Source organism: Lepisma saccharinum, chromosome 12, assembly GCF_977018435.1.
Source record: "Lepisma saccharinum chromosome 12, izLepSacc3.1, whole genome shotgun sequence".
NCBI lineage: Eukaryota > Metazoa > Arthropoda > Insecta > Zygentoma > Lepismatidae > Lepisma > Lepisma saccharinum.
The window spans coordinates 24,428,108-24,449,263 of record NC_139240.1 but is presented as its reverse complement, the minus strand read 5'-3'; the positions used below and the strand labels follow the sequence as shown (position 1 = coordinate 24,449,263).

The following is a 21,156-nucleotide window of genomic DNA, read 5'->3' as shown; positions in this document are numbered from 1 at the left end:
GTAGAACCATTCTTGTATGTTGATGATTAATCTCTGCATTTTTATTACGCCTGGGGTTGCATCATCTGTAGTACTATAAAAACAAAAATCATGTGCATATTGTACTATCTGGAATGGATAAAGAGCTAAGGTATGCATTTCATTAGTGTAAATATTAAATAATAAAGGACTCTATGGTGCACCTTGAGGAATTCCATTTGAAGTAAAGGGAGGGTCACTAAGTTTTTCTGAGAACCATCCATGCATCTTTCTGTTGGAATATACGTAGGTTCCATATAATTAACAATAGTTGGCGTGAATATGAAGGTTTTCTAATTTATTGAAGAGCATATATAAATTCATTGAACCATATGCTTTTTCTAAATGTATAAAAAGACTAACAGTATGATCGATTAAATTTACTATTTTGAATTGGAGCACTAAGGATGGCTATTGCATCTTGACTGCCGTAATTAATTCTAAAACCAAGTTGAGTAGGATAAAAAAACGATAACGTTCTAGTGTCCAGGTAATTCTGAAATAGATTGTTTGCTCGAATATTTTTTCCAAGACTGAAATTAGCACTATGGGTCTGTATGATGTTGCGCAATGAGGTTGTTTATGTGCTTTCAGAACTGGGAGAACTACGTAATTTTTCTATTCCCTCGGTACTATAACTAACTCCCTAGCCTTCTTAAACCCGAAGGTTCATGGCTGCAGCAACACAGGCCTTCCATCTGTCCCTATCTTGAGCAAGTTCTATATACTCTTTTCCATCCCTACCGATTTCCCTTAGGTCCATCTCAACATTGTCCCTCCATCTTCGTCTTGGCCTTCCTACAGGTCTCTTACCATCAGGTTTCCCAACAAGAATCCTGTAAACTCCTCTTTCCTCTCCCATTCGTGCCACATGGCCTGCCCACCTAAGTCTTCTTGATTTAATTATTCTAATAATATCTGGACATGAATACAAATTATGTAGTTCTAAATTATGTAACCTTCTCCACTCACCTGTCTCCTCATCCCTTTTAGGTCCAAAGATTTTCCTAAGTATCTTGTTTTCAAATACTCTCAATTTATGTTCCTCTTTCAATGTAAGGGACCAAGTTTCACATCCATACTACAGGCAAAATTACTGTTTTGTATATTTTAACTTTTAGTTTCTTAGATATTAAACGAGAAGACAAAAGTTTATGAAGAGAGAAGTAACATGCATTTCCTGAATTAAGCCTACTTTTTATTTCCTCTTTAATATAATTTTCATTTGTTAATATTACTCCTAAGTATTTGAATTTGGAAACTGGTTCAAACGAGTTGTTATCAATAATTAGATTTTGATTATTACCTAACACTTGGTTTCGGCCTGTAAGCATATATTTAGTTTTCTATTTGTTAACTTCCAAACCTATCTCTTTAGCAGTTTTGAAAAATATTTTAGCATTATTCTTAATTGTATTCACATCATCCCTCGGTACTATAGCGGTACAGAATATGTTGTTGTAATATGTTGCAAGTATATCTAAACCTGCTTCCGGTAAATATCTTATAGCTTCATAAGGTATTCCATCCAAGCCTGGTGCTGTGAGTTTAGCATCATTCATTATATTTTTTAGTTCCTCTGTAGTAACAGGAGGGAATTCTTGTGTAAAATTTGAATTATTGTCCTCCATTTAGATGTACCGATGGCGGAATCAATTGCGTTAAAAATTGGTATTGTCAGCTATTATCTATTGGCTGTTGACGAGATGAATGTGGTTTACGTGAGGAATTAAATTTATGCCACACGTTTCGGGATAATTCCTGCATGTGTACTGAATTGCAATATTTAATCTACGTTTGACGTTTGGCTTGCAGAAATATTTTCTTTGCTTGTGCTATTGACTTTTCCATAATATACAATTTTCAAGGGTGGGGTATGATACAAAATGAAACACTCTATTTTTTCGATATCTTTTGCCATTTTCCACTCTGTGGTCCACCAATGTATTTTTCGAAATATTGTTTGCGAAAAATTGATTCTGTGAACTAAGAATGTCTAACACTTTTGGATGATTGGAGTAATGTATTGTATGTAATCAGTTGAGAGGAATTTTTTCATTTTATTTAGTATATGAGAATCTATTAGTACTGTATGAGAGGAATTTATTCGTTTTTTTAGTATGTGAAAATCTATTAGTACTGTATATGATCCATGATAGATTATTAATTATAATGAGAATTATTGGAAATATAATGTGTGGGATTGGTTGTGATGATAAGAATTGGGCATTAACATAAATTGGAAAATGATCACTGCCATGAAGTTCCTCCACTGTGGTCCACTGTAATATGGGGAATAATGACTCTGATATTATTTTAAGGGTCATTGATGTGGGGTTATTTCCATTGCATGAAATATGTGTGGGCGATCCATCATTTATGACAATAAATAGTTGTTTTCTATCCAGTCAGCAATGCTGGACCCAAGTCTATCTGATGAGTGTGTCCCCCAAATGACATGACCATTAAAGTCACCAGCAATAATGTATGGACTAGGGGTATCAATGCTTCTAACTCTGAAGGTTTTTATATTCTGAGAGTTGTAATTTGATGGAATATAAATATTGATTATTGTTATTTTTTGTCCTTCTATGGAGATTTGGATAGCCCATGCTTCTATTTTGTAATTGCGGAAGAGTTTATGATGTTTGGATAATTGTACTTCCTGATATGGTATTGATTCATGGACATATATGCTAATACCTCGTTCAGGGTGGGCCTAAACAATAGTGAACAATTCTGTGTGTTTCATATTGTCTGCCTTGAGTTTCAGGATGATACAACTAACTAACTCTCTAGCCTTCTCAAACCCTAAGGTTCATGTTTGCAGCAACACAGGCCTTCCATCTGTCCCTATCCTGAGCAAGTTCTATATACTCTTTTCCATCCATAATTCCAATTTTTTTCCTGTCGATAGTTAATTAAATTACAAGGGACTCTACACCGATATCATTATTAACAAACCCGTCTAAAAATTTCCATTTAAGCGATTTAGATATGTATAAGCACACGCCACCTCTAGATTTGTTTAATCTACATCGAAGTAATGTGTAATTTTCAATGTCTACTATATTCTTACTAATATTCGGTTTTAACACTAACAAATATAATCGTTCAGAATATTTATAATTACTGAAATATATGTTTTCTGTTGCAACTATAGTATATCGGTGCCACTTTTTGTATTTTGTACCCAGATCTATACCTCTAATTTTTTCCATTGCCCAGCTGGTACATATTTTTACCTTTTGGAATTTACTTTGACTCAGATATTGTTCAGAGGTAAATGCTTTTATTGCTACAAGAACTTTAAAATATATCATTAGTATTAATGAATACTAATTTTATGATGGCTATATTGGAAAAGGGGGAGTGGTCATAATTAGATTAATTCTTTCCTTGTAATGTATTTTCAGAATCAATTCTGTAGCCTAAACATGAGTTTTGCCAAGGCAAAGTGATCTGTTTTTGTATGTAGACAAATGCAGTGAGTTTCCATTTTCAAAACAGAAAGGTGCTGTTTCGGTCATTGCAATAGTGTTCAAGAGAGCAGTGTGTTTTCAGTCACAGCTTGACGGTCTGTCAACCAAGGAGTGTGAGTACATGGGCACTCTTGTTCTTTTGTGATGCCTTGAACTAAGAGTGTACACTTGTTCCAGCACTTGGAGACCTGGCATTATGTGATTACATACTCATATTTTGATGGTGATCCTTACCTGTCTGTTTGAAACATATGATTGATTTGTTGTTTTCTGGTTCTTTTATTTCTTGATTTAAGCAGTAACAACTGATTGACATAAAGCTTTTGTCTGATAAAAGGTTCCCAATTTATATTTGACATCATCTCTTTCTCTGCTTTTACTGAGCAATTTACCATTGACCACCGTTCAGCATATTAAGAACAAGTTTTACAGAATACTGAGGCAATGAACCCCACCAAGCAACTCATACTTCTTCCTAGCCCAAAGATGAGTTTTCCCTCACCAGAAGGTGGGAAGATGCCCAGGCTTGGTAGTTTGAGCATTCACATTATTACATTATTAGATTCAGAGTCGTCATTTAATATACAAGGGTCGTTCAAGGTTGACCGGGATTTTCGTACGTAAAAAATCGATGAATAGCCGGATCATGATGAAACGTACCACTGACGTAATGTATTCCTTCGCGAGTAACTAGCGCCCGGCATGACGTATTTCGCGCATGCGCAGCAGTTGCAGCGAACATGGCGGCAAGCAGTGTGTCTGTGGCTGTGGAGCAGCGGTGTGTAATCAAATTTCTCGTGAAGAAGAAAGTGAAACCGGCTGAGATTTTCAGACGATTGCAAGCACAGTATGGTGAACAAACAATGTCGCGGACAAGAGTGTACGAATGGTGTGAGCAGTTTCGCAAAGGACGGGAGCTGGTGACAAATTAAGCGCATGGACACATTCGCCCGACTGCAGTCACACGATCAGAAGTGGACACGTAGGATGGTCTGTGAACAGCTTCTGAATCGGTTTCGAGCAGAAGGTGATGAATTGTTGCAATCCATCATCACGTGTGATGAAACATGGTTGCACATTTCAACCCCAGAGACCAAAAGACGCAGCATGGAGTGGCGGCATAAAGGTTCCTCACCCCCCAAGAAAAGCAAAACGCAGCCGTCCGCTGGAAAGATCATGGCAAGTGTCTTCTGGGACATGAAGGGCGTTATCCATGTGGATTTTCTGGACAAAGGGAGCACGATTAATGCCCAGTATTACTCCACATTGTTGAGTGGTGCTGTACGAAAGTCCATTCGCAAGAAAAGACCTGGGATGTTGTCTGGAAATGGCATTCTTCTCCATGACAATGCCTGCCCTCACACGGCCAATGTGACAACAACAACTCTGGCCGACATGCGCTGGGAAGTTCTGCCCCATCCCCCCCTACAGTCCCGATTTTGCCCCTAGTGATTATCATTTGTTTGCACCCCTTAAAGACCATCTGAGGGGGAAGAAATTCACGACAGACGAAGCACTGCGGAGCGATGTCCTCCAGTGGCTACGACAACAACCAAGTTCTACGCCAAAGGAATTCGGGACCTGCCAGAATGATGGCAACGGTGCCTCGGCGCGCACGGAGAATAATTTGAAAAACTGACATAGTTTGGTGTATCTTCTGCTACCTATTTCCTCTGCAGAAATAAAAGTCTCGGTCAACCTTGAACGACCCTTGTACTTCGCTAGCAGTGTGACTTGTTTTTGCTAGTTTTTGAGATGTTGACAGATAATTGATTGTTAACCAGAGCCAAACCCTCTTAGTAATGTTATACATATGTTTAAAGTTACTAAATATGTTGGTAAAAAATTAACGAATTTAATAAATGCTACAATTTTTTTGTTTGTTTGATTGTTTATGGTCACCAAAAACATAACCAAACACATTGAGGCTGTACTAATGTTGATTTTGCTGTAATTTTTTGATAGCAGATGGTAGCACTGTTAGTCATGGCAACCGAGTGCCATGTTACCAGATCTATGTGCATAGTCAAGATAAGTACAGACAGGTTGGTCGATCAGGTTATTTACTGATGGAAGATGACGTCAGATTAATTAGTGTAATTTAGACAAAATTCGTAGGGGTGCAGCAATGTTACTGATTTTTATGACATCAGTTAGAAACTCTTTATCAGAAAAAAGAACGAGTGTATCAGCAATGGAAAGTAGTAAAAGTCCAAAATATTCCAAAATATTAACAAAATATAAAAACAACCCTGTGGTTAGTTCATACACCAAACAGAGCAAGTAAGTATAATACAATTATGTAACAACTGCTGCATGCATTGACTACAAGATAATACATGTGTTTCACCTACGTCACAAACTGTTGAATTATGACTTCGAGCAGCCATGATTGAGTCCAATTCTTGTAAGCATATGGAAGTGAAGCAGGCAGGTGGAAGATAGTAACACAGATATTTGTAATTTAAAACAAACGTGCAGGTCATGGAGATGTAACAAACGCTATGTGGTGGATATTTCCTTGCAAACGACAAATAAAATTGACAGCAAACATGGCTGCTGTGCACATCCTGACATCACATAAAACCCACCTATTGAAGGTACTTACAGATAACCCACTTTGTGTAACACTACTTGATGACATTTCTCGCTTTTATCAGAAATCTTTACCATATTTTCTTCATAACTTTGCAGGAGGAAGTTCTGTCTTCAATATATCAATATTTCTCATAGTTACTCTCTAGTCATTCTCCAGTCCTTTGCTTATAAGTGACTAAAGATTGAGTTCTTTGGACTTACTATTTCTGGAGTTATGTTTCATTCTTAAAATATTTTACAGAAATACAACAATTTTGGAAGTAAAATAAAACACAAGAGTCCTGGGTCCACAATAGAAAAAGGCATCAGGCATCAATAGTAAAACGTGTTTGTTCTAGGAATTTTTTGCTTGTGTGTGATGGTGATCATTAGTATTACCTCAAAATTTTCTTAGGTAGACATTTCAGGTTTAGATGATTTCCAAAATAGATACCATTTTCCAAGAGAAAGTCAAAAGAGAGTTGAGTATTTTAGAAACCACGTAATGTATTCGTTTTAGTTTCATAATATATGTTTTGAGAGTTTGTAAATTAAAAAATAAAGTCACAGACACAATATATTTTCTACAGATGTTACTTTTTAAAGAAATTGATTGATTTGCTTTATCTTACTTCGCTTCTTGTGCAACTTTTGGCTAACTTGCAATGATGGGGATGAGTGATGATATGAAATTGGTTAAATTGATGAATGGACACTCACAAACATCCATACCCAGGCCAGGATTCGAACCCCTGATGTCTGGCGTTGTGGCACGATGTGCTAACCACACCGCCATGGGGGCTGACTTTTTAAAGAAATAGAAACATTGAATAAATGCTTAAAATTCACTTGTAATGTTAATTTTTTTCTGCTGCAAATACGCAATATTTTCAAGCAAATGCCGGACTGAAAAAAGGTTGATTATTAAAATTGTAATAATAATAATAATAATATTTTTATATAATTAATATTTAAATAATTATGTTAATTATTAAATATTTTATAAATTAATATAATTATTTTTTATTTTTTTTTGTTTTAAATCCACTTTATGCACATAAAGGCTAATTGGTAACTATATCTACAACCTATTTGCATCACCAAAAATGAACAAGTGCACGTCTCTACCTTATTTGTATTGGTACACCTACGACATGAGTACATACACATGCAATCTTCGACAATTATCTTGGGAATACACAACTTCTTCGTTGATCAGCATTCCTACAAAAATATATTTTTCCAAACAAAAATAAAAGCCTGATCATCATTTTTAAGTAACAGAGATTTAGTTTAAACGTTAACGTTATTACACGTATATTTTTATGCGTAAACATATATTAACTAAATTATAATTTTATGTGACTTAAGGTGGTCATCGGTGAAAAGTGTTATCGTTGTTATGAAACATATTTAACTAGTTTTATCAAATACAATGCAATAGTCCTTAGTTCAAAAAGTCAAAAGTACGTACAACAAATTCTGCTTACAGAGACTACTAAAATTAGATACTTAGGGTATCATCAAAATTTACTTTAATATTTTGTTTCAATGTATCTTGGTACTTTTTCTCCTCGTAACCTGTAAATCATTATCTGGTTCTCTGAGAGGTATGCTTCTTGCTGTGCGACACTCATCTAGTTCAGGATGATTTTAATGTCGTACGTTTTGGGGGAAAAATATCCTTTAAAGACTGGACCTACGGTTTAAAGTGGAATCTGAACCATTGTGCCATGTGCCTCCACCGGGTATTGATCGAACCCGGGACCCAAAATATCTCACAAATCGCACCACAGGAACTGTTCCTTTTTAATAGCTCTAGAATATAATTCACAATTTCTGTATATGTCATACATAATCATTTCTTGAGCAGATTATGGACTCTTGATGTCTAGTAAATCATCTCCATTGCACCAAGTTGTCTAGAAAAAGGAAACACAATGAAGGCCATTGGACTCCAAGGAGCGTATATTACTCTGTTATGTAAATTACACACAATCATCATTGATGATTTGTATTTCACAGCATCTTATGCGCAAGCTGCGATGGTGGACAGTTGCCATTGTCAATCAATTTTGTTGTCCTCTTTTACAAAGCTACTCTCAAATGCTTCTCTGAAAAAGAAGAATAAAAATAAGGGTAACATCGTGTATGAGTCAACTTATAATGCATTTTAAAAATATTTACATTATATTGTTACAACCTTAGATAAGTTAAATATTAATAGTGAAATACAAAACTTACGTATCTTCTGTAAATGGACGTGAAAATAATAGATCTAAATGGTACTACAGCGGTTGACGATATCATCTTGTAATTAAAGGGTTACTGGTTTGCTACACGGTAGGTGATCACTTCAATGCATCAGTTCCAACTTTATAATGTTTGTTAAACATTAATTTGTACCTAACAGGAATGCACATTAATAAATAATAGCAGCACTTATTGTTACATTCATAGATTGATTGATTTGGTATTAAAAGTCCATTTTGTGCACAGTAAGGCTAATTGGGACTGGACCTACAGTTTTAAGTGGAATCCGAACCACCATGTGCCTCCATCGGGTATCGAACCCAGGACCTCTTGATTACAATGTGACGACGCTACCACTGCGCCATTCATAGAAAAATACAAAATAATCGTTGGATATGTTTTCATATAATGTGGCAAGTACAATGCTTTATGGAGTGATGTTCGTCTAGGTTCGAACCCTGCTTTCATTGTATTTATCCTCATCATTCATTTCATAAATTAATGATTTATCTCATTGTCGCAAGAGGTAGAAAATGGAGGTAGAATAACGAAAAACAAAATATAATGGACATTCAGTTCCTACTGTTTTTTTTAATTGTATTAATATATTTTAGCAACACTTCACTCGAGTTTGCAAAATCACAAGTTTATGTACATTGTTATTTAGAACAAGAAGTACCTTACAGTTGGAAATACAAAATTTTTACAATGCAGAATGGTTTGACAATAATTATTTTAATGTTGTAGTCAAACTTTATACTTAAACCTAACTGAACTTCAACGACTACTTAAATTCAATAGGATATTGAGCGAGACCCTGTGGCCGAGTGGTTAGCACATCGTGCTGCGATGCCAAGGGTCCCAGGTTCGGATCCCGGTCGGGTTTGCTTATTTGTGAATGTCCATTCATCAATTTCATCATTTCATCACTCATCCCCATCTTCGCAAATTAGCCAAGAGGCACAAAACGTGAAGTAAAATAAACTAAACCAATCAATCAATCAATAGGATATTGAACCAAATATACATGATCAAAACAAAATATGATTTCCAGGATGCTCTATGCAATTACAATTACAATTGTGTAATTTCCCTTGTACTTCCACAATATGAGCACTAATAATCTTGACTAATATACAAGTAAACTAATTTGTAAATTTTTCATAAACATGCAAACTATGGATTGGTAGACGGTGACACTTTAGTTTCTTAGCTGTCGTAATTTTACAATTTAAGAATAAACCTTAAAGCATGAAGTTATGACAAATCTTTACTACGAGCTGTCCTAGATTTTTAAAGGTCAAGAGAACAGAGTTATATACTTTCTACAACCAGTTTTTGATGTGCTTCTGTGAAAGAAGATAACAACGGTTTCTATAAATTCTAGAACATTCAGAAATCTAGTACCAAATTTATTCAAATCCAATCTTTCTTAGACTAACATGTATGTGAATATTTGAAAGTTGTATAAATTGCCTCCTAGTTTCTAAATAAAAAGAAAAAATGTCGAAAACAGGTCAGAACGACTTTTTCAACCATGTACCTACAAGGGCAAAATGAAATTGTGAAACAATCACCTATAACAATAGATGTACATGTGAATAGAACGGGTAGGATGGTGATGGAGCATTTCGTGCAATACTGATTTAATAATAACATGTGTAATCCATATTAGAGGCATATTTCTTGCTCTAGTAAGAATCCTAACACAATAATATCTGGGCCATGTATAACCTAAAATACAATCAATTATTATTTTCGAAGGAAAAATAGGTGTGCATATACGTTCAAGCGATATTCTTGCAGATATGATCACATATTTTCTCAACATTAAATAAATATACATTCTGCATCTGTTTCATATAACAAACGTTTTGCTTTTAATGGATAATATCAAGCAACAAGCAATTAAGTACAAGACTTACCTTTCAAGTTGTTCCATTTTTCTCACTCCTTGAAACATTTGTTCCATTGTTCTCCTATATGAGGTAGTTACATTAGTTATTCTCTGGTAGCTTTGTTTGAATTTCAGGCAATCAAGCACTTGCATTGATCATCATGAACATAACCACTACTTTCTTAAGATATGAAAGGTGTTCACCTTTATCTTATTCACTTAGATGCCTTTAATTGTAACAAAATTATAGGTATTCCAGGTTCTAGTGAATAAAACAATCTTTCATATCAGAAAATTTCTTCCTTACTGAATCTATTTAGTGCTGCAGTTGTGTCTGGGAATTTGGGCCTATTCTTTAACATGGCTTTAGAACCCCCTTAAATAAAGTAAATCAATTCTTGTGTAATGGCAACACACACCAAATAGAAATGTTAATGTACATTGACAAAATCTTCACAAATGATTTACTTTTGGCTACATATAGTTTTATATAAAAAATTGTCAATCAATTGCAGTGAATAGAAAAGTTGATCATATCGTTAGAAATCACGGAGTGAAATTTTGGCAACAGTGTATGCTAAAATTAGCACCACGATGATACGGCACTTCAAAAACCATGAACATAACCACTACTTTCTTAAGATATGAAAGATGGTCACCTTTTCACATAGTATTTCAGGTACTTGCGGCTACACACTGGATTTGTTGTTTCACAACAAAATCTTCCTTACTAGTCATAAAAGACAAAAATGCACTGTTCTTGACAAGAACTACCACTTCAACGCCATCTGTATGCAGCAGTTTGAACCTGATGGAGACGTTATATTTTCTCTTATTTACTTAAATGCCTTTAATTGTAACAAAATTATAGGTATTCCAGGTTCTAGTGAATAAAACAATCTTTCATATCAGAAAATTTCTTCCTTACTGAATCTATATTAGTGGTGCAGTTGTGTCTGGGAATTTGGGCCTATTCTTTAACATGGCTTTAGAACCCCCTTAAATAAAATAAATCATTTTTTGTGTAATGGCAACACACACCAAATAGAAATTTTAATGTACATTGACAAAATCTTCACAAATGATTTACTTTTGGCTACTTGTAGTTTTATATAAAAAATTGTCAATCAATTGCAGTGAATAAAAAAGTTAAAAGGTAAAGTGCTCCCCCGTGCTTTGCACCATGCCATGAAAGTATATAGGGGGTGTGGAGTAGGGCCCACACTTTCTTGATCACAGCCGAAGGTGTGGGTGATGTGATAAGCACCATGCCCCTGACCACCTTTACCCCCTCCCCCCAGAGTTTCCTCCAGGTACCCACTTTGTACAAAGCTGGTTGGGTGCCAGAGCCGCTTGAATAGGTGTAAAGAATCCTGTTTCCCCCCTACTGGGGATCGAACCTGGGTGTCTCACATGGTAGAAAGATGCCCTAACGACTGAGCTACCACGGCACATACAATTGCAGTGAATACACTTGCTTTTTATTTCAACCCATGGTGCAACAGCCTGGGAAGTCGATGGCCTACTTACTGACTGCTGGCCTCACTCCACATGCCTCAGCAGAGGTGGGCCATCATCCAACCAGTTACAGGATGATGTGTTGAGGGCACGACGAGTCATTGTTGTAGGTCTCCATGACTGGGTTCTGCTACTCATTCCTAGCTTCCAAATATTCTCACAATTGTGGGTGGCCAACTGTCCCACGGACTGGTTGAAATCTCATGATAAAAGTTGTTACACTTCCCCCAGGAGACTTGAACCAGCATACGTCTCATAGCCCGAGGCCAAATCCTGATGCATTTCACAGCCATTTGTAAGTTTGGAAGGAAGCATGTGTTAATTGTGGATTGAAAAATAAATTAACTTAAATATGAATTTTAATAAGAAGGAAGTGTCATGCTTACATTTTAAATATCAGTATACTTTATGCAGGTGGAGAGTGGTGAGCAAAAATGAAGGAGCACTTTACAGTGATCACTTATAACCATATTGAAAACTCATAAACCCTGAAATGTGGAGCTCCCATTTTCCATTTGTCCAATGTTACCTTCTAGAATGACTTTCTGTAATTTTACATGTAAATATGTTGAGAATATTTACAAAAGCATTTTGTAATTTCTATAGCATTCATGCTTACAAGGAATTACAGTATTATGTATTTGTGCCTAATAAATTTTATTGGAATGTACATAGTGTATATCTGAAAATATCATGCAAATACGACACCTGAATCATTTTTTGAATATTAGGCATCCCCCCATTCCGACTCCTGAGAATGAATTTCTCACACAAATGTTAAGCCTCCAGAGACTGATACTGAGCCTACAAGAGACTTATGAGTGTGAGACCATGTATGACCAGAGGTTGACCTTGAGTTCTGAGTCTGAGACAGAGGCCATGTGAAGCTAGAAGCTGGCCTTGATCTCAGAGGCTGACCTTGAGCTTTGACACTGGCAGGGTGGCGACAGACCTGGAAAACCGGGAAAAGTCAGGGAATTTGAGGTGTCAAAAAAAGTCAGAGAATTTTGTCTTGATTGACTTTTTTTAAGAATTATTATTAAGATAAGTTGTGTTTATGAATGTGCAGTGATGTGTGGACACATTTTTCGCCCGTTCAAAATATCGAAATAACGCAAATTTGGCATAAAATGCGAATTTTTTGCGTTTTTAGCAATTTTTTTTAAATGTCCTAAAACAATGAAAAATTCCGTGAAATCCAAGATTCTTGTCTTTTCTAGGCTTAAAGAAACAAAATGTGCCATATTTTTTGTACATAGAATGTGCAAGTTTTCCAACATTTTATCAAGAGTAAACTATAGTGTTTGTTATGCATGGAATGCTTCCAAGAGCCACATTAAATCATGTATTCCCCACGATTTTTTCAACTTCTATGAAAACAATTTGCATCACAGATCAAAGTGGCAGGTTTCTAACAGAAGATCGAGTGCATATCTACCATCACACGGGAGCTGCATCTTCAGTATTTGTCGCGCGAGATGTGTTTTGAATTACCAAGCTAAGTGCGCACCATTGGCATTTGCCGAGCGAGAAATACTGACTACCATGCGAGAGACCCAGGGTCGATCCCCTGCGGGGGAGAACCAGGATTTTTTCCACCTGTTCAAACTGCTCCGGTACCCACCTAGCGTCGTATCAAGCCAGTACCTGGAGGAAACTGGGGGGAGGAGGTAAAGGTAGCCAGGAAAGTGGGGCTGATCACATCATCCTCAATTTCTGCCGTGATCAAGAAAGTGTGGGGCCCTTCATGGTTGGTGCTAAGCACAGGGGAGCACTTTACTTTTACTTCCTCAAAAATCTGTTCCAACATATCAAACTGTCACGAAAATACGTAGACAATGGAAGTACAGGGTGTCCCACGAACAGCCCAACTGGGAATTAAGAGTGGCGTTACTTTGTAACCGAAACCTGTACATACATAAGTCATACACCAAATGTTATCCCTGTCCAAGTAGATATTTTTAAACATAGAAACAACAAACGGGGTGCAGTGTTGTTCATGCAGTGTTGACAAATGTAAGTGAAAGTGTAAATTTATTTTTCCACAAAGCATGGAAAATTGCATGTCAAACATTCGTACGGAAATTTGGACGTCAATTTCCACCTTGGGTAGGTGGACTATTTCGCCATCTATAGTTCAGAGAAGAAAACCGATCGTTTTCGCGTATAGCCAATCCTGAAATGCCTCGTAAAGGCGTACCGGTCCAAATGAGTGTTTTAAAAAAATTATGAGGTACAGTGGCAACACTGTTGGATGTTTGAAGGCAACAAAAGGTGTGTTTAGTGATGGTCTATGACATGGAAATACTGGAAACAGGAAAAAAAGAAAATTAAAGTTATGGTGAAAAAATTGTTACTTACCTTATCCTGGCAACCATGCAATGCGATAAGAGCGCCCACCGAACGAGAACAAAAGAATCAGTTAGTTCTGTACTCAGAACTGTTTGAGCCGTGCATTTCGCATTGTTCGTAGGGGAAGATTAGAATTGTTCTGTGAAATGAAGTACTCTTTGGAAGAGAGGGTGTTCATTGTGGAACATTATTTTTGTTCAAAATCGTACGCTAGTGTAAAAACTGTGTTTCACGAGAAATATCCAAATAACAGTGTTCCAGAAAATTCGACGATATATCGACTTCTTTCCATATTTCGTGAAACAGGATCAGTTAATGACAAACCCTACCACAGACAACCACCAGTTTTGACACAAGGTGTGCTGGAGGATGTGGAGCAGAGAATATCACAATCTCCCAGGAAATCTGTTCGTAAACTTGCTGCACAGTCAGGTGTATCAAAAACAACAACTCACCGAGCGTTAAAACAATTGCACCTACGTGCATATAAGGTACAGGCTGTGCAAGAACTGAAGGAAGCAGACAAAGGTGCACGTGTAAGATACTGCCAGTGGTTTAGAAATTTTATTAGAGACAATGGTGTGAATATTTTGGATAAGCTTTTTTTCACGGATGAAGCATGGTTCCACTTAAATGGATATGTCAACAGTCAAAATTATCGACACTGGTCAAGTAACAATCCCCATTTGTTACATGAACAATCACTTCATCCACAAAAGATCGGTGTGTGGTGCGCAATTTCACGGAGAAAAATAATCGGTCCATTCTTTTTCAACTCAACAGTTGACGGAATAGTTTATCGTGACCTTATCACACAGTTTATTTCTCTGTTGGAACGTGATGAACGTGATTGTTGGTTTCAACAAGACTTTGCAACATGTCACACGTCTAATGAAACTTTAGACATGTTGGCAGAGTTTTTTGGCGATCACATTATAAGCAAAAACTTATGGCCCACTCGCTCCCTGGATCTGATGTCTCCAGATTTTTTTCTGTGGGGTTATTTGAAACAAACAGTTTACATTAATAACCCAAGAACACTTGATGATCTAAAAATAAACATTTGCACAGCCATTAACAATATAAACCAATCAACCTTGCATAAAGTTGCTTCCAACATGATAAAACGTGTTGATGAACGCCTCAGGGAAAATGGTTGTCATTTTCAACATCTTGTGTAAAGCTACACTGCCTGTTACGTGCATTGTATGGTTGCCAGGAGTAGGTAAGTAACACTTTTTTCACCATAATTTTCATTTTCTTTTTTTCCTGTTTCCAGTATTTCCATGTCATAGACCATCACTAAACACACCTTTTGTTGCCTTCAAACATCCAACAGTGTTGCCACTGTACCTCATAATTTTTTAAAACACCCATTTGGACCGGTACGCCTTTACGAGGCATTTCAGGATTGGCTATACGCGAAAACGATCGGTTTTCTTCTCTGAACTATAACAGTTGGGCTGAAAAGTTCATAGGCTGACTCATAGATGGCGTTACTAGAATTAAATCCATGTGATTTTTACTTAGTACTAACCTTCAAAAGATACGTGTATAAATTTCACAGCTGCCGGATAATTAGTTCGTGAGATATAGCATTGTGAGTGAAGCAGCTTTTGTTATTGTGAAAAAATGGATAAAAAAGAATTTCGTGTGTTAATAAAGTATTGCTTTTTGGCGAAAAAAAAATACTGTTGAAGCCAAGGCTTGGCTTGATAAACATTATTTGGACTCTGCACCAGGAAAATCAACCGTTGAGAAGTGGTTTGCTAAATTTAAACGAGGCGAAATGAGCATCGAAGACGATGCACGCAGTGGACGCCCCAAAGAGGCTGTTACCGACGAAAACATCAAAAAAGTCCACAAAATAATTTTAAATGATCGTAAAGTGAAGTTGATCGAGATAGCTGAGACTTTAAAAATATCAAAGGAACGTGTTGGACATATTGTGCATGAATATTTGAACATGCGAAAGCTGTGTGCAAAATGGGTGCCGCGCGTGCTCACAATCGATCAAAAGCAACAACGTTTTGATGATTCGGAGCAATGTTTAGCGATATTCAACCGTAATAAACACGAATTTTTGCGTCGATATATTACAATGGATGAAACATGGCTCCATAACTACACTCCAGAGTCCAATCGACAGTCAGCCGAGTGGACTGCACGTGATGAACCGAATCCAAAGCGTGGAAAGACGCAACAGTCTGCTGGCAAGGTTATGGCATCAGTATTCTGGGATGCGCATGGTATTATATTCATCGATTACCTCAAAAAGGGCCAGACCATCAACAGCGATTATTACATAGCGTTGTTGGAGCGTTTAAAGGATGAAATCACGAAAAAACGGCCCCATTTGAAGAAGAAAAAAGTGCTGTTTCATCAAGACAATGCACCGTGTCACAAATCAATGAAAACGATGGCAAAATTATATGAATTAGACTACGAATTGCTTCCCCATCCACCACATTCTCCAGATCTGGTCCCCAGTGACTTTTTCCTGTTTGCAGACCTTAAAAGAATGCTCGCTGGAAAGAAATTTAGCACTGTTGAAGAGGTAATCGCCGAAACTGAGGCCTATTTTGAGGCTAAAGAGAAATCGTACTATAAAAATGGCATCGAAAAATTGTATGACCGCTATAATCGTTGTATCGCCCTCGAAGGCAACTATATTGAATAATAAAATCGAATTTTGTCAAAAAAAATATTTTTTACTATGTTAGCCTACGAACTTTTCAGCCCAACTGTTAGATGGCGAAATAGTCCACCTACACAAGGTGGAAATTGACGTCCAAATTTCCATACGAATGTTTGACATGCAATTTTCCATGCTTTGTGGAAAAATAAATTTACACTTTCACTTACATTTGTCAACACTGCATGAACAACACTGCACCCCGTTTGTTGTTTCTATGTTTAAAAATATCTACTTGGACAGGGATAACATTTGGTGTATGACTTATGTATGTACAGGTTTCGGTTACAAAGTAACGCCACTCTTAATTCCCAGTTGCGCCGTTCGTGGGACACCCTGTATTAAGTTTTGGTATATTTGGCAGAAAAATGTTCTAAAACAAAAATGCGAATTTTGGGAAACTTAACACTAACAAGTCAAAAAAAGATAATGCCACCTGAGATTGATTGATTTAAAATTTTTGGGTGTGTCGCTACTTATGGTCATTATGCACTCTTCAGTATGTACGAGTAAAATTCCGTTATCTAAAACCCTTACAAAATTAAAAAGGTGGTATGGAACATAAGTTTCCTAAAATAACTTCCAAGATACGAAACTCTCATGAAGAGGGGTATAGGCCATGTGACTTACATTTTGAAACAGTAGTTTAAAAACACCGTGAAGATATAATTTCAGGTATTTGCCAGAAAATTCACTAAAATGAAAATGTGAATTTTGGGGAAAATAACACCGCATAGTAAAAAAAATAAAAAATACACCAATTTGAAAAAAACCCACAAAAATCAATGTCCCTACCTATTAGGCATAAAATAGAAAACAACAAGAATATCAGTTGTAATTTATTGCATTAGTAACAGTGAGTCCTAACCTAATTTTCGGCATAATCACCACCGTTGTTCTGGCATTTGTCGTCGCATGGCACTAAATTTTGTATGATCATGGCATATGTGTCTGACAGCAAAGACTGGAACAATCTCTACCGCAGTGTAGCTGTCAAATCCTTGTCTGCCAGAAACCTCTTCAATTGAAGGAGGAAATGAAAGTCAGTTCATGCAAGGCCAGGGCTGTACACGGAGTGGTCCAAGATATGTCACCTGAAGTGATGCAAAGGGCCCACGTATACTCAGCTGTATGGGGTTGTGCACATTCTATTAGCCTTCTGTGAATTGTCTGCACCATTGTCTGACCGTACTATCACTTACGATGTTCGGTCTGCACACCTCACACCATTGCTGGTGGCTCTGTGCCAAATTCTGAGCATGAAAAAATCTGATTACTACACGTATGCTACATCACAGTCGGTGGGAGACTGTATGAGCACTGCAATCTTTAACCTAGAACTGCTGAATTGTGACTGTACCAGATTACAGCTATAGGCCACTTCTTCCTGCCTGCTCTCCAGCCACTAGTGCTGCGTACAGCATCATTGGAGCTTTTTTTCAGGATGCCCCTCGTATATGAACTTTCAGATGCTGTTACTTACAGAGTGTTCCTGTTTTAATATTTGGTTAGCTAAATCAGGTACCTATACAATTCTATAAATTGGTTGCATTAAATATTTAATACCTACATCCCCTTTTCGTCAGCAATAATGGTATAACTGCATGTTGTCAGTTTCACAATACTTCACTTGGATGTACTATACTGAAGCAGAAATCCCATTGATTAAGGAAATATGACACTTTCTTTTGTACAATTCAATTGTTTCACTTATATGCAAGAGTTAAGTTGACTGCTTTACAGAGAAGAGACAAGTAGCTTTATGCATCAAAAAATGAGTCAGCACTCATGGTTCTTGCAAGTAGAGGGTTCCAAACCTCAGTGGAACTTTTAAACTTACTGCATATGATAAAATTCCGCAAACTTTCCTAGCTTGTGAATTGCAATCATTTTCCAAATTCACAATTTTGCAGTTTGAATTCAAATCATAGAGATTAGAGAAATGAAGTCAATTTCATACTTAACAAATCCATACCTGGAACCTTATGAGTTTATTATTTCCATTTGCAAAAACAAGGATTTAGTTTAGTTTGTAATTGTCAGGGAAAAATGTAAATTTTGTCCTGGATAACCTGGAAAAGTCAGGGAATTTCATTTCTGCTTCTCTGGGCAGTGCCAGTGCCAGGCCTAAGTTCAGTGGACATCTCTGGTCACTTGTAGATATTAATGTAACTCTTGTTTGCCCTGCAACAGCAAGAAAATAAGTGAATAATAAATATCAAATGATCAAAACAAATTGTCATACTATTGATCTGCACATGCACAAAGCATTATGGCCAACCTAATGAAAATTACAGCAACAATATGGATATTTATTGACTGGCCTTAATATTTTTTGTTTAAGTTTTATTAAAAATTTTCAATGCTGATCGATTAATATATTAATATTTTCATGCATACGTCTCCTTAACAGTCATTTCTATTCTCTTTTGTTTTCCATGTTTTCAAAGTATCAGTCATTCTTGTTACTTACTCCGAAAGTGAATCTACATTTTGATCTCATATTTTTTTTTCAGCTACCTGAACAAAGACTATATGCAAGGATCGAAGAAGATGTACCAATGTCAGTTCCACATTTGCCAGTGTCTGCAGGAAAGTTAAGAGAACAAGAGCATCCAAAAGAAATTGCAGAATGTATAAGTAGAGATGAAAGATTTGAGGCTGAACCTTCACCAGAAACCCTTGCAAGCAAGACACATATTGACCATGCCAAGACTAATAACGCGAGAGAGCAATATATTGGTCCCATCTACAACACCACTTTCTCTGGCAAGAGAGATTTGATATCCCATGCACCAGAGGTGCTTTCTAATTGTTCAGTTTCCAAGAAAGTTTTTGTCAATGAAGCTGACCTTAATATACTTATGGCTCTTCAATGTTCAATTTGCAACAAAAGTTTTTCGCGTAAAGGAGATCTTAGAGTGCATATGAGAGTTCACACCAAGGAGAAGCCTTTTATTTGTTTAATATGCAACAAAAAGTTTGCCCGGAAATATATCCTTAATACACACATGGTAATTCACAGTCAAGAAAAGCCTTTTCCTTGTTCAATTTGCAACAAAGATTTTGCCCGTAAATGTAATCTTATTCAGCATATGAGGGTTCACTCTGAGGATAAGCCTTTTAATTGTTCAGTTTGCAACAAAGGTTTTGCCCGTAATGATCGACTTAATGCACATTTGAATGTTCACACTAAGTAGAAGTCTTTCCATTGTTCAATTTGCAATAAATGTTTTGTCTGGAGATATACACTCAATATACATATGAAGCTACACAGTCAAGAGAAATCTTTGAAGTGTTCAATTTGCAACAAAGATTCTGCAATGAAGGATGTCTTAATTCGCATATGTGCATTCACACTAAAGAAAAGCTTTCAATTGTACAATTTGCAGCAAATGTTTGGCTGGAAACATAACTTGAATAGACATATGAGGAAGTTTCATGTCTAAGAGAAGCATCTTAAATGTTGAATTTGTGACAAAGAATTTCCTGTTAAGGTTTCTTCAGTATGCATATGAGAACATGCACAAAAAATAAACTTTTTAATGGTTCAATTTGCATAAAATATTTTGTCTGTAAATATAAATTATTATGCACGTGAGGAGATTACACATCAAACAGAAGTCATTAAGGCTGTATGGATGCGGGAAGGAGTGATTTGCCAAACAGTGATCTCTTGAAATTTTAGAAATCGTACCATTAGTGTTTCTAAGTAGATTTCTAAATAGAGATCTTTTGACTCTCAACAAATCTCACTTGCTTTAGGATCTCAACATCTGTTTTATCAAAATCAATTGTTGATGTCTACACATCGGTAGCAGGGTGGCTACTCACCAGAAATTCCTTGAATTCCAGGAATTCTGCATGAATTATTGGCTCTGGGAATTATGCGTGAATTCTGGTTGAATTTTTCTCCATAGACGCGAAGAATTGCAACTTGAATTAATCCTAATCCTATTGAATTTATACATATTGATAAATGCCCTGAGGCGATGTTTTCACAGTTGAGTTATTTTTTACCGAGGAAGGAAAATATTGTTGTGTGAAAAATAAAACAGAATTCTCTTGATCTGTTTAGTTTTTTCTGTCGTTTGTAGAGCAATCTGACAAACGGAAGATTATTGCAAAATAAGATTTCTTGAAGATAATTAGCTAGATTTGAGTTTGAAATTCTTACACAAGTTACAATTTGTTAGAATATACACCGTAACATTTGTGTGACTTGTGTTTGGAGTCTGAGTATGTGAAATGGCAAATGTAAACTAAGGACCTCAATTTAAATGTTTTAAATGTACTGTTTAATTAAATTAAATTAGAATTTTTGGATACATTGGAATCACACAGACACTTCATATTGTTACTAT

General features: G+C 36.4%; 1 protein-coding gene across 1 annotated transcript in view; it reads left to right on the top strand.

Annotated features, from left to right (window-relative positions):
* LOC145996413 (uncharacterized) overlaps positions 1-20,663 on the top strand; it is a 49,441-nt gene extending 28,778 nt beyond the window's left edge. The window contains exon 4 of the mRNA XM_083132868.1: positions 19,309-20,663. Within this exon, the coding sequence (XP_082988994.1) occupies positions 19,309-19,393 (85 nt within the window). The 3' untranslated portion in view covers positions 19,394-20,663. The remainder of the gene's footprint in view (positions 1-19,308) is intronic.
* The last annotated feature ends 493 nt before the right edge of the window (positions 20,664-21,156 follow it).